At 45.0% G+C, this 14413-nt stretch overlaps 2 protein-coding genes across 4 annotated transcripts; one reads left to right on the top strand and one right to left on the bottom strand.

Moving 5' to 3' along the window:
• Positions 1–31: 31 nt before the first annotated feature.
• Positions 32–6205, bottom strand: Psa (puromycin-sensitive aminopeptidase). 3 transcript variants are annotated; one of them, XM_017078297.3, is made up of 6 exons: positions 6068–6146; positions 5739–5804; positions 4982–5607; positions 2556–3372; positions 845–2169; positions 32–786 (listed from the first exon to the last, which is right to left on the bottom strand). In XM_017078297.3, the coding sequence occupies exons 1-6, from the start codon at positions 6129–6131 to the stop codon at positions 451–453; spliced, it is 3234 nt and encodes a 1077-aa protein (XP_016933786.2). In that variant the 5' UTR covers positions 6132–6146; the 3' UTR covers positions 32–450. The 3 variants fall into 3 exon arrangements, with proteins under 3 accessions (XP_016933786.2, XP_016933785.2, XP_065720335.2); XM_017078296.4 differs by lacking the exon at positions 5739–5804 and having other exon boundaries at positions 6068–6205; XM_065864263.2 differs by lacking the exon at positions 6068–6146 and having other exon boundaries at positions 4982–5394; positions 5739–5938.
• A 582-nt stretch (positions 6206–6787) lies between these two features.
• On the top strand, positions 6788–14236 carry cue (Protein cueball). Its single transcript, XM_017078298.4, has 4 exons — positions 6788–7179; positions 11387–12791; positions 12855–13188; positions 13245–14236. The coding sequence occupies exons 1-4, from the start codon at positions 7089–7091 to the stop codon at positions 13344–13346; spliced, it is 1932 nt and encodes a 643-aa protein (XP_016933787.2). The 5' UTR covers positions 6788–7088; the 3' UTR covers positions 13347–14236.
• Positions 14237–14413: the final 177 nt, after the last annotated feature.

The raw sequence follows: 14413 nt of genomic DNA, 5'->3' as shown, positions 1-14413 counted from the left end.
GTTCCCAGAGAATCCTTAGGAACTCAGTTGCTTGACTCTTACTAGAAATTGCATTTATTTATCGTAATAAACTCAACACGTACATAATTTCCAGGGGATAGAAAAGTTGAATGGCGATACACATTCGATAAGCCTTGGGGTCTTAAATGCTGCTAGGGGTCTGCGTCCGAATCCGCCCTTCTGTGTTAGGGCGAGTAGTCAATAGATATATGTGTATTCACTCCCGTTTGGAGCAGTGGCTATAGGTGGATCCTTGACTAAAGCTAACCTATTTGGCTCTCCTCATCTGGGGGTTCGCTTGCATTTACTTCATTTGTGACGGCTTTGGTCGTGTGGTGGTGTTATGGAGATATTAGTTGTGGTGTACGATGACCTGGTTACGGGTTACTGGTGCTGTTGCTGTGGTGATTCTTGTTAAATGCTTTGGTATGCTGGCGAGCGGTATTACGTTTATTCATCGTCCCTTAGGAACAGGGCCAGCTGCTCGCGATCCCGCTGCAGCCAGGCGGCGTTGAGGCGGATCGTCTCCACGGCCTGGGAAACAGTACGCTCGCAGCCGGGGATCTGGTTGACCTGGAAGAACTCCTCCACTTCCTTGGCGCGCTCCTCGGAGGCGAAGTTCTCGATGAGATACTTGATCAGTCGGGAGAGCAGGAAGCCGCCCTGGTAGCGTTCCAGGAGCTGTTTGTTGTTTTCCTTGAAGAAGTCCCAAGCCATGTCCCGGCCCTTGGGATTGATGGCCACGGCGACAATGACAAAGACAGAGTCCTGAGCCCTCACTTCACCCTAGAAAATATAAAGCAAATAAATCCACAGTCTAATAAACGAAAGAAAGTTTACCTACCGACATGGCAAAGTCAATGACGCGGCGCAACAGCTTCACATCCCCGCAGCAGCCCAAGGCGCGCGAGATGCGGTCCTGCTCCTCGTGCAGATCGGTGGCCCTGTACAGATCGAGCATCTCTTCGAAGATCTTCTCGTCGCCATCCTGCAGGACAGCCTTGTAGCAAGTGGTGCGCAAATCCGCCGGCAGCGGATTCGTACCGTTGACATGACCGCGGAAGCGAAGTTGCGCCTCCTCGATGGCATCTTCGCTGCGGAAGGAGACGAGACGAGTGAGCACCAAGCTCCTGAGTAGAGTGTCCAGGTGATTCTCCCCGTCGCGGGGCTCCCAGCCCAGGCGATGGGCCACCGGCTCGTACAGATTCCTGCCGAAGCGATGGAAGTCCTCCATAAGATCGGTGTGCGAGATAAGGATGTGCAGATTGGTAAGCGAGTTGGTAATCGCAGTCCACACAGTGTAGTTTGTCTCGTTCCTGTACGAATCCACCAGAGCCAAGACCTCAGCAGTACTGGCGTGTCCCGCCTGCACCATGGCAAACATGTCATCGATCAGTCCCAGACGATCCAGAGGCGGCAGCTCCATCTTCTCCACGGCGGGCATCAGTTGCTCCAGCATCTCTTTCGAGTAGCGGGTGCGGTAGTAGCCCACCGTTCCCGGGTTTATCTTGATCCAATCGTCCTCGTCGACATTCTCGAGGGTCACCTCCATGGAGGTCTTGTCCAGCAGGAAAGTCTTAGCAATTCCCGTGGGATTCTTCGACGTGGACACCGAAATGGGCACCACCCACAGGCAGTTCTCATCCGCCTGCGAGCCATCCGCTGTGAATTTGCACTGCTTTAGGCGCAGGAGGCGTTGGTTCTTGCCTGTCTGCTCCGACTCCACGCTGACCACCGGGAAGCCCTTGTGCTGCGTCCACGAGGTCATCACATCGCCCACGTTCTTGGAGCTGGCCTCCTGCAGAGCCGCCCACAGGTCCTCGGTGCAGGTATTGCCATACTGATGGCGAGTGAGGTACAGATTCATGCCCTTGCGGAAGTCATCCTCGCCGATGTAATCGTGCAGCATGCGGATCACCGAGGCACCCTTGTTGTAGCTGATCTCGTCGAAGATCTCGTCGATTTCGGAGGGATGACCCACGGGCACTTCGATGGGATGCGAATTCTTAAGGGAGTCCAGCTCTAGGGCTCGAGTGTACATGTCCGTGACGAACTGCGTCCAAATATCGTATTCGGGGAACAGGTGGTGCACGCACAGGAACTCCACGAAGGAGGCGTAGCCCTCGTTCAACCACAGATGGGTCCACCACTCCATGGTAACCAGATTGCCTGCAAGATATGGCTTTTATTAGAAAAATATGTATAGGGAATTAAGGGAGCCTATCAGAAAAGCCACTATAGCATATTTTTACCCCTATTGAATCTGATAGGGGAATACCCTTAAAGAACAATATAAATAACAACGCGAATTCATTCATTTTAAACCTCAAAGTCAAGACATTGACACTAAAACCCAAAAGAAGTATCAATTCCCAAGCAATCTGAATACCAAATTGAGCTTCAGGTGCTTTTGCGTCAGACAACCTGAATCTGTGAATCAGAAAGTATTTGAAGATATTTTAAAGAACAAAACCTGCTGCTGAATCTTAAGATCCATGGGGAATGAGGGCGAATCCTCCGATTCCTCTTCACCGGATGTAGTATGTAGTACTCACCGAACCACTGATGGGCAATCTCGTGACCCACAGTCAGGGCAATCGACTGCTTGCGCATCAGAGAGGTGTTCTTGGGATCCACCAGCACGAAAGTCTCGCGGTAGGTAACTAGGCCCCAGTTCTCCATGGCGCCGGCCGAGAAGTCGGAGATGGCGATGAGATCCATCTTGGGTAGCGGATAGGCTATGTTGAAGTAGTCCTTGTAGTAAGGCAGCACCTTGGTGGCCACCTCCAGTGCGAAAGTGCCCTGCTCGCGCTTGCCAACGGGCGTAAAGACCCTGACGAGGACGCCATCGTCGGACTTGCCCTCCACATAGTCGTATTCTCCTACGACGACGGCCACCAGGTAGGTGGACATGATGGGTGTGCGGTCGAATCGCACACGCCGCAGACCGTCTGGCAGGGAGTCCTCCTTGATGACGGGCATATTGGACAGGGCAACACGATCCTTGGGCACCACCAGCGTGATGTCGAAGGTGGCCTTGATGGCCGGCTCGTCCCAGCAGGGGAAGCAGCGTCGGGCATCGGTGGCCTCGAACTGGGTAACTCCCGCATAGCGCTCCTCGCCGTTGGGTCCGAAGTATTTGCTCCTGTAGAAGCCCTTCATCTTGTCGTTCAGCTCCCCTGTGAAGGACATGTGCAGGACGCCCTGCGTCTCCGCCGGAATCTCCTGGGCGAACTCCAGCGTGGCCGTCTCATTCTCCGCCGAGTAAACAATCTTCTCCGGCTTCAGCTTGCTGCACTCATAGTTGAGTTCCACCGAATCAATCACAATGTCCAGGGCATTAAGGGTTATCTGTGTGGTGGGCTCCTTGACCTGCAAGATAATAAGTCAAAATGTCAGTAACCGTTAGGTGAGCAACCCGAAACTTAGGATCAAAAACCGAAAACCCAAAAAAAACACTAAGAAACAGTTAGCCAAGCTAGCCATATTAGCCAGGCCGAGGAGAAGAATGGCCAGAATCCACAAACAGTTACTTCAAGGTCGTAGAAATGAGGCTTTCTTGATTTTGTGGGTTTCCGGCTTGAACCAGGCAATCAAAGCGCTCGAAAACGGGTTTTTGTCGAAATTTATACCCTGCCTAAGGGAGAGTCCAGCCGATTGGAAGGCCAATTTATGATCTAATCAAATGGTAATGCAATTCTTTCACCCCTCTTATCAGATTAATCAAGTCTTTGCGCAATCGCCGGCTTAAAAATCATTCATTTGCATAAACTTGCAGTTTAAACAACTTTTTTTGCTGTCGAATATGAATAAACAAGTTAAGGCTTTTATAAAATATGAATAATTTAATAAGCGTGTGTATCTAAACGGGGAATATTTTTAAAACTTAATTAAAATAATTATATATTTTAATTGTTTTTTAAAGAGATAAACAATATTTGATTCTCTTCGAATCCTAAGTTTTGTACATATTTAATAGGTTCTTTAGTTTCTAATCCAACCAAATTCCTATAACTTGTTTAAATGATTGATTGGAAAGGCAAACAAAAAAATTTAATTTGTGTAGTAACACATATGAAATATGATCTGTAAATTCTATCCCACATACCTTTTAAAGCTTGATAAAATGATTAATTGGAATTAGGAATAGTATTAATATTTATAAATTTATTTATTTATTTATAACCAATTCAAAGCAACCAATCTTTTCTAATGAAAATCGTAATTATATAAAGAGTCTTTCAAAATATAGTTATAATACAATCTCAGTTCTAGGGTATCAAAAGTGCGACTAGGGTTAGTAAGTCATTTCCGTCGTTGACGCAAACAAAACGTAAACAAAATCCACCGTTATGAGCGGCGTTTGCAAAAAGAGATTGTCTCGAATATATTTTTTGCGCGGTACCCCCGAGTTCCATATCGAAACCGCCAGTCATTCCATTCCTTCTGCGCCGACAAAGAAATCGCTCTTCCCAGTGGGTGTACCCATATCTACATATATCTCTATGGCTGTTCATCACTCCAAGTGTTTGCTTGCATGCAAATTGCAGCATAAAGAGAAATGTTAACAAGGAGAATGTCCAATACGGAATATTTTTGCACACGTCAGAGGAAAAAGTTCACACAATGGGGCGCAGAAAATAACAATGCGGGAAAAGTGAAAGTGGCTGGAGTAGAGAGAAATGGAAAGAGATGGAGGATACAGTCGTAACTCCCTAACTTAAGCCACTAAATACTTGTTGAATACCTTCTGCTTAGGGTTTCTGAACATTGGATAATATCATGTTATCCAATGTTCAGAAACCCTAAACGTTTTAGAAAGGAAATCAATTGAACTTATTGGTTTTTCTTATATGTCCAGAAATAAACCTTATCTATTACTTCTCTGAATCAGTTAGATAAAAATGCTTGAGCTGATTGCTGATTGACACACACATAAAGCTAAGATAGGTACACGCTACGGCATCTTGACTGTACTCACATTGACTTGCACTATGGTCTTGCCCTTAAAGGTGAACTCCTGGAGATTGGGCTGCAGGAGCAGCTCGTAGTGTCGCGGCACCACATTGGTGGGCAGCCTCTCGAACTTTGCCTTCTGGGCCATCTTGCGCTCCTGATCCGATTGCTCCTCCTTGCTGAGTAAGTGCGACTGCTGATGGGCTAGCCTAATCTGCTGATGGTTGCACCCCGGATGGTGGCGATCCTGACCAAATAGCACGTCCGCCGAAGTGTGGGATAGAATGGCACGGTATTGACTGCACAGATCTCCCAGTAATGGAGCGTCACTGCTCTTTAGAGGGGCTCCAAGCGAGACACAAGAGTAATCCCTGTAGAACTGCTTCTGCACCTTCACAAACTGCTTCGAGGAGATTAGGGCGTTGAGGTGGCCGCTTTCTGCTCGGAAAAATGGGTTCAGTGAGGTGGTCTTATCTGCTCTTCCTCTCGGCTTCTCCGGGGGGTTAGTTGGAGTAGTCCGATATTGGTTAGCAACGACACTGAAGGAGGAGGAGCTGTTGTTATCGCCTGGTTTCGCTCTATTTATTAGCAACAAAGGGAGTTTCTGCGGGTTTCTCGCGAGGATGTAGCAGCTCTGTAAAGATCTGGCAGCTGGAAGAGCGAAAAGCGGGTTAGCACTGGGATATATAGCATATAATGCACTGATAAGCTTTGTTATTTGATTAGCTACACAAGATTTCCGGGGGCGGGGTTTGGGATTCGAGGGAAAACGAAATGCAAACCTTCGCACAAATGCTGTTCGAAATCGGAATTTGCCTTGGCCAAGTCCAAGTTGAGTTTGCCCAGTTCTGCAAGTATACTGTCTTACTATTAATTCACTGTTCCGGATATATTCCGGATTTAACAAGGCGGAGATAAAATAAAACGAGCAATATGCGAACAACACGCTTCGAGTGGAGTGGCCCCTTGCCCACTTAATTTCAGTGGGGGAGGTTGGGGTGAACATAACGTAAACGTAAGCCACCGTAAGCCGTAAGTGTCAGCCGATCAGCTGTTCCCAATTTACTATGTATTATGCCACTTAAACTAACTAAAACCATTGTCTAATCACCGTTCTTCAACTTCCAAGCCTGCTTGGCCGTGCGAATACCGCCTTTTAGTGCATTTTTGTACATGACTTTGCCCGAATAAAATTAAAATAAAAATGAAAACCCAGCGGAGCAACTCTGCGGCAGATTTTGTGTGTTAAAATTGGGGCACTTACCAACACTGACGCTCCGCTCCCAGACGTTACTTTTGGTTTGAAAATAGTTTTAACTTGGTATACTCCTTCAATTTGTGTTACGTTATGAAGTATTTCTCAAAGTATAGTGTTTTTAGGTAACATTGTACTCGCCTAATATTTTTCTTTTTTACATTATTCATTTCGGCAACCACCGCATGACACTGGAAATAGAGGTCTGGCAGTTTGTACGCACATTTTGTTGAAAAACTATTTCTTTTATTTATTTTTAAATTAAAAGCAAGTTGAAATTTTGAACTTAAGGACATAAAAACAGAAAAATGTTTTTTTTACATTAAAAAAAAATTCCAGAAATCTAGCTTTTTTCTTGGTTAATGTGTATATTACTCGTCGATAATACACTATATTAGGACCCGATGGTCACCTTTATCATTCTACCACAGCCTAAATAAATGAAGTACAATATTGGAAGATTATCAAAAAATGTTTACATTTTTAAAAATTTAATTTTTTAAATGTTTCCGATATAATCTATCGAAACCTATCGAACCCTCGCCAGTGTTGCCGACTGCTTTCCAGTGGCCACCCGGCAACACTGGCCAGCCATGGATTTGCTACCTCCGATCAAATCAAGTGGTTTTAAAAGTTAGTTTAAAAAAACTTGTCGGATCGAACGGTGCGTTACCGGGTTCCGCGGCGCGTACTTTCAAAACCCCTCCGAAAGTCCGTAAAATCAGCGCGCTGTTTTCTAGACTCCTTCCTTCCCGCAAACCCCTTCCAATCGGCAGAGCAACGGCTCTGCACCAATCAATTCCCTTAACCTAACCATAAAGCCAGGCGATTGTGCAATCGAAGGTGTCTCGTCCTACATATATAATCCACCTGTACAATGATCCGTATCCGAATCGGAATGGCGATTCTGCCCTGCTTAATACTAGCCACCTGCCTTCTGACAGTCCACGGAACACCACTGGAATGGGGTAAGACCATCAGCGCCTTCCAGTGCGAAGAGGGAATGGAGGATAAGAACAGTTAGGAGGAGCTACTGACCACCTGGCAACCCTGGGGCCTAACCTTCATTTTACCGTCGCCAAGATTTGAGTTTGAAATCAATTCGACATAAACAATGCAGCCAGTGTTCTTATGTAATCGCTTGACATTACCCCGTAGCATATTCCCATCGCACGCATGTGTTTGTGACCGCTATCAGCTGACTATCGGAGCTGCCCCGGTAAAAAACGATTTCATTTGTTATCTCTTTTATCAGTGGCAGAGGCGCCCTTTTGCTATCAATGCACACGTCGCTGATAGCTGATAATGAATAGCTAAATAGCTACCTTTTAATGTTCGATACTCATTGTTATTAGACGTTTTTTCGTTAATGCTTGCGCTGTTGTTGTTACGCTTTCTCCTGGAAGGGTTACACGCTCTCTCGCTCTTTCTTTCACTCTCTTTTGGACTTAACGTGGCCGGCAAAAACAACTGTTACCTACAGTTGAACTTGCCTAAATTCAAGCTACATACATATATAAAAAAAAAATATTTTGTAAAGTGACATTTTCTAGTTTATAGCCCATAACGATTTTCAAAATATAATGTAATAGTAACTTAACATCCTTGCAATAAATTTGTCCATTAGCGTTTAGCTGGACTGTACAGTAACACCGTCAAAAACTCCAGGTCCACAAACTGGAAAAACCACTGAGCATTAGGTGAAGTTGAAAATTTGAATTTAAAATTGATCTTAACTCTATGAAAAGGGAAGTTCTCCGATGATTTACCACGAATCTTCTTCAGATGTATGGTTCACCAGCATGTAGTTGCACTGTACTCGGCATTTGCCACCACCTTGGCCGCCATGTGCCCGATTTACTTTGTCACGTATGCCACATCGTGTTTGCCGGTTTGTTTAGATTTCAGCGATTTCTAATATTTCAACAGTCCCCAGGGGCGTTTCTTGTTTCAGAAGAAGTTGAGAACCTAAGCTGTGTTTTCTGTGTTCTGTATAACTTTAAACCAAACGTCGGCTGTCATGGAATTTCTATATCGCAATCCGAGGCGAAAGATCCATTTAATTCCCTTCTAATCGGGCAAGCACAGATTGCTTGGGTAAATAAACCCAGAAACAGCCATCTGGAAACCCGATCCGACTTGACATATACATAGCATATAGCCTATAACGACGTGATCGGTGGGCCCCACGTGCGACTTGGGAACTTTTCCGAGGCATTCCATTAACACTTGCTCGCTTCAGTATTAGATAATGCTGATGGGTGGAAATCGCGCCGTGACGCTCCAAATGCCGTGCGAAAATCCATATCTTACGGGCATTTCGAGAGATACCGGCTATTTCATGGGTTATATTGGGCCAGTCATAAGAATTATTGACCGTTGGTCTATCGGCCATTTCAAGTAGCCCATTGTAAATCTCAATCACTTCAGTTGCTGTCAAGTAAAGGCCGGAAAAGATCTAGATACTGTAAATCCTTTAGTTTTAGTTTGGTTTTCTTCCGGGATAACTATTGATATACTGTACAATCACTTTGAATCCGGAACTATTTTTGATTCGTCATCCTCAACATACCCGAAAACGATAACACTTATCAAATTTAGCAAGAATTACAATTCGTGCATAAAAATTCTTTATAAAATGAAACACTTTTTGCTAGGCTTGCATACATTTTTCAGAGATTGGAACTTGGCTTCTTTTGCTGTATCTGTTTTGCACTTGATTTTTCTGCTGACACGGCACACATAATCATTATTGCACTGGTTAAAAAAAATTATTGTAAGAAAAGTTCTTACTCAACTTGTACAATGTTTCAGTTTTAAGAATTCCACAAGAATGAACGTACACTTGTTTTTTAATCACTTCACAGATGTTGCTTTAAATTCACGTTGCTAACGACGTCAGCTTTAGTGAAGTTTACAGGTCACTTTGTTAAACTATTTTATAACTTATAAACTAGTACTTATGATCATAAAGTAGTTATTAAATTTAAGTTACTTAGAAGTAATGAGGGGAATTAGTTGGAATATAAAGTAAAAATGCCAATTAGTGTTATAAGATCTGTTATTGTAGGTCTGTCTCGTAGTTTTCAATCAACCTTTCCACGAATGAACTCAGCAATACGTAGGTATTATGGTATATTGCCATTTTAGCATTTTCTGCATCGATAAAAACGTTGACCTCAAACCAGAAGCGTGGAGGTCGACCGAAAGGTTCGTTCGCAACTGCGTTTCGAGTGGTAAATGGTAAATGCTGGCTAGGCTTTTGTTTTTGCGGCTCTTTTTTACAACCATCGATAATTGGAATGAATCATGAATAACCAATTAATATGGCATACCAATGATATTATCTATTCGAAGCTCTGTAATTAGGATTTTAAGCCACTTTAAGTCAAAATAACTTGCAGTTAAACAAGTTTCTCTAATATCTAGCTATCTGTTTTGGCTTTTTGCAGTTTGTTGTGGTCTTTCGGTGTTTTCTCACAGCAACAGTGACCTAGAAAGGTGTTGTTGGCCATAAAGCTAGGGCCAATGACCAGGTCGCGGATGATGGATAATCGATCTGATCGATTGGTTATGTGTTTATTGTTTAAGGAACTGTGAAAGTAAAGCCTTGATATTGATATAATACAAATACAGTACAATCCAATACGGAACTGATGCCATTTCGGTTGTTTCGGTTCCGCCAGCTGCAGTTTTCCCATTTCCGTAAGAGAAGTGGAAAAAGCGAGTCAGGATTATTTGCTTTATTTGTTTGCAAGGCGCGTGTCGCACTTTACCCACCTGCCTGGCTAATTAAAAAAGTGACTAAACGACACGCCCCCAGAACGTTGACAACAGGTTCTTTGATCTCGTTGGGGAGGGGGTTTTCAAAATCAAAATCGAAATGGAAATCCGAGGGGTAAGGCAGGCAAAGCCAGATTTCGGGGCGCTTATCAAACCATGTCACCATTTTTTTTGCACACTAATCTTGGGACCGCCATGTTTTTGTGTACAAATTTCAAGTTTGCCATTGGTTAGGGGACTGATACTATTATAATATTGCTTGATTCTGACGTCACTTGCAATTGAGGTGTTTATGTTTTGAGAACTTGTATATACCAATTCATTAGAGAGAATAAATTATTTTTGAGAATTTACCGCAGCTGCCCATTAAAATTGTTAATTAAAAATCTATTACCCTTTTAAATACTTTGGTTATGATTTTTTTATTGCAAAAAAATGAGGTTTTGTGAATCGAATAGGGACTTAACTGAAATCAGATACGAGGAATAGCCTTGAATAACATCAGTGATTACAACTGATTTCGTAGGTCAAAAAGATGACATTACGTATCAAGGGATTTCCCTAGGGCTTTTGCAGGTTGACGTCTTAGGATCTTCGTCGCCTGTTGACTAATTTACAACACCTTATCAGTCTAGACCTTAGACACATTTTGTTTTTTGATGATTTGAAACTAGGTATTAGATTTTCTGCGGCAGGCGGCGCCGCATTAAATAATCAATTAATAAAAATGAAACGCAGTTCGATCAGAATATATTGCCTGAATATTGTTGCAAAGCTCAATTCAAGTCGCAATTTCCACAAATGGCGGAGCTTGATTGGCATTCGCGACACTTTTGGCAACTTTAATGTCGGCCGTTCGGGGGGGCTCGACAATTTGAGGGTCTCTTGCCTTTGATTGAGCTTAATTTCCGCAAATAAAGCAAGGGGTCTTCGGCGTTTCATACTCTTATCGATACGATATAGTGAAGTGATCCTATCGGTATTTTTGATTTTAACAGTTGCCATTTTCACGCTCGCACTGAAGCATATCTGTTTTCAGATAAGATTACTCAGATAAACGTATGTATTCGATTATCCTATTATGAGTAGTGCTTTAAATTATTGGTAAATGAGTCAGGGGAACCGGCAAACTATATTGATCACGTAGCTGTCATGTCGATGATCGGTCGATAAATAAGTCCGGGTGGGAAAAACTAGTTTGGTTATTTCAAATTAAATATTTTAAATCTTGTTCTAATCACTAAGGAGTTTTTAAGGCCCTCATAAGGATGCCAAAAGTATGAAGTTAAAATTCGTTATTCATTAAAACATTAAGAACTTCTAAGTTAAATAACTTAATTATTCTGTGTTTTAACCTTAAGTTAACAATTTCCTGTTGTTCTCTAACTATAGATTTCGCCGTCACGCTGAGGTCCAGGATCCAGTTCATGGACAGCAATTGGCAGACGATAGCCACCGCCGCCCACGAGTTCGACGAGCTGTCCGCCCTAACCTTCGACGAATCCGAGGAGCTGATCTACTTTAATGACCTGAAGCACCAAAACGGCAGCATATTCTCCCTGAAAAGAGATCTCCTAGCCGCCTCCCATGTGGTGGAGCAGACGATCGCACGCACGGTCAACGAAACCGTGGGCGGACTGGCCTACGATCCACTCACCATGAACCTCTTCTGGTCGGACACCGAGCACAGGAAAATCTTCTTCGCCCCCATCCGCGGCTCGGCGGCGCCCAAGGTCCTGGTGGATCTGAGTGCAGAAGGAGGCCGCCCAGATGGCGTGGCCGTGGATGTGTGTCGTCGGAAGCTCTACTGGACCAACTCGAACCACTCAAAGCCCACTGTGGAGCGAATCAATCTGGATGGCAGCAACAGAACCACGATCGTTAACTCCTCCATCCATATGCCAAAGGGAATCGTGGTGGACCAATTCTCAGATCGTCTCTTCTGGATTGACGACCTCGACGGCATATACTTTTCGGTGGAGAGCTCCAAGTTGGACGGTTCCGATCGTCAGTTGGTGCTGAAGGACAAAAACCAAGAACCCCTGAATCTGGCTGTGACCAACGATGCCATTTACTGGACAGACAAAACCACCAAGGCGGTTTGGAGTCATCCAAAAGTCCGCGTGATTAAGGTTACCACCACTGCCAAACCGGATGAGGAGGAGGATTCCACGGATAAGACGAACTTTGAACCCGAGCCGGTGATCGAGGTCAGTCCGCTGGTACGCGTGGCCAATCTTAGCGAAGAGGCGCGAGGAATTGTGGTGCGCACAGGTTTCTACCAAAGACTCCAGAAGGACCACCACTGCGCCAGCATTGTGCGCAAGGTTAAGGAGCGTTTGGACGAGCAGGCCAATAAGAAGGAAATACGCACGGTGTTGGACCAGAAGATGAAAGTTCTGGAGGACGAGCGCTGCATGAATGGAGGCGAATACAAGGCGCACACCGATCTGTGCATCTGTCGGACCGGTTTCAAGGGATCCCGCTGTGAGATCCGCGAGTGCCACAACTACTGCATTCACGGCACCTGCTACATGTCTGAGCAGGCCTACCCCAAATGTTTTTGCCAGCCGGGATTCGAGGGCGAGCGCTGCGAGGTCAGCATGTGCACTGGCCTGTGCCTCAATGGCGGTCACTGCCGGCTGTCCAAGAACGAGAAGGAGGCGCCCAGCTGTGAATGTCCTTCCAACTTCGGGGGAGCACGTTGCGAGCAGAACTCCACGGAAATCTGCTCCCTCTTTTGTCGCCTGCTGAAACACGAGCCGAAGACCTATGTGCCCTTCGGCTGCCATGATATGTAAGTCGTATTTTGGAACTTCTCAAGGAACTCGTACTAATTGTACCTTCTGTTCCCCCTTAGCTGTGAGGAACTGGCCCAGGAAAACAGCACAGAGATCGCCGTTCCGCAATTTAAGCACTTGGATGTGTGCATCACGCCCACAGTATGGACCAGCAGCGTTATCATCATCCTGGTCGTGGGCATCACTACTAGCTTGCTGCTCCTGGCCGTCATCGTCCACGGAATCCGTCGCCTGTACAAACCCAAGCGACCGCGCATCAGGAAGACCTTTGTGGTGCGCAAGCAGGCCAGGACCAACTCGGCGGGAGACACGCCGCTGACCAACCGCCCACTGGCCACCGAGCAGTGCGAGATCACGATAGAGAACTGCTGCAACATGAACATCTGCGAAACGGTAGGGCTGTCATTCTAGTTCCATAGAAGCGATCTAACTTTCCTGTCACTTTGCAGCCCTGTTTCGACCCCAAGCTGGTGGAGCAGACGCTGGCCAAGTCCAGCTGCAAGGAGGACAAGAAGATACTCATCCACAACATGGAGGATGACCTGTACTAGGGCGCGGCGGACGGAGAACGACCTGCCCCCCCAAAAACTGAACCTTGTGATAGTCGTCGTCGTCGAGTGCGGATTGGTATTCGAGCTTGAAAAGCTGCTGCCCGCCCGGCCCTCGACCCCGTTAGCCGCCAAGGTGCTCACCCAGGCAACCAGCAACCAGCAACTAGAAATCAACCAATCACCAACAGCAACATGCAACACCTGCAGCAGCAGCAACAGCAACTTAAAACTGATGAGCCTGGAAAACTTACTTAACACTCGCCAAACCAAACCATTTACTTAAGCCGAAGCAACATGTGTACTTAGCGATCCTGGGAGGCGTGCTTCGGTCTCGCTAATTTATTCGTAGGATCATTTTATCCCAGGACTAGGATTTTTAGCTCAAAGCTCCATCTAAATTTGTGAACCATTTTTTAGATGTTTTTTATTTTTGATTCGATTTTTATTTTGAATTCGTCATGTTGATATAAAAGCAAGTCGCACGACTGACATTAGCTTTAAAAAGAACGGAATACGCACGGATACCAAGAGCCTGTAGATCGTAATAGACCATTGTGATTGTGATTACTTACACCCTAAGCTGTTGTAATTAACCCTTTCAAGTGAGTCACTGTTCAAGTTCCTGCACCCCCCTTGTGAAAAAAAGAAAACAATTAATAGATCCCCCTCCCACTAATCTGCGAAATCTTGCCTCATCGGGTGATCCCTTCCCGCTCTCCTCATCCCCATCGTGCACTATTTTAGAACCGTCAGAGAAAAGCCCAGAAACCATGGGGAAAACTCTCACAGAAAGATCGAGAGTTGTAAATATTATTGCATAGTTTAATTTTAGTCGTAGTCCTTAAGAAAAGGGTTGAATAAAGAAAAACTACATGCAGTTGTAAATAAAAGAGTGCGCTTACTTACAGTTTATGGGCTCTTAATCACCGGCGTTATAGATAGTCACGTTCACATATAATATATGTACATATGCAGGTGCAACAGGTGGAAAACAAAAGACCATTTTCAATGTCCATGTCTTGGTCGTAACTTTTAACTTTTATATGTACTTTTATTTTTTGCACTTG

This window comes from Drosophila suzukii, chromosome 3, assembly GCF_043229965.1.
Source record: "Drosophila suzukii chromosome 3, CBGP_Dsuzu_IsoJpt1.0, whole genome shotgun sequence".
In the NCBI taxonomy this organism is placed as follows: Eukaryota; Metazoa; Arthropoda; class Insecta; order Diptera; family Drosophilidae; genus Drosophila; species Drosophila suzukii.
This window is presented reverse-complemented; position numbering and strand designations above follow the sequence as displayed.

Excerpts from the sequence above, each read along its gene's own strand:
- Psa (XM_017078297.3), bottom strand. The coding sequence starts at position 6,131 with ATGTACAAAAATGCACTAAAAGGCGGTATTCGCACGGCCAAGCAGGCT. Across the intron at positions 5,805-6,067 it reads GGCTTGGAAGTTGAAGAACG|AACTGGGCAAACTCAACTTG; the intron begins GTGATTAGACAA and ends GTATACTTGCAG. Across the intron at positions 3,373-4,981 it reads AGACCATAGTGCAAGTCAAT|GTCAAGGAGCCCACCACACA; the intron begins GTGAGTACAGTC and ends ATTATCTTGCAG.
- cue (XM_017078298.4), top strand. The coding sequence starts at position 7,089 with ATGATCCGTATCCGAATCGGAATGGCGATTCTGCCCTGCTTAATACTA. Across the intron at positions 7,180-11,386 it reads CGGAACACCACTGGAATGGG|ATTTCGCCGTCACGCTGAGG; the intron begins GTAAGACCATCA and ends CTCTAACTATAG. Across the intron at positions 13,189-13,244 it reads ACATGAACATCTGCGAAACG|CCCTGTTTCGACCCCAAGCT; the intron begins GTAGGGCTGTCA and ends GTCACTTTGCAG.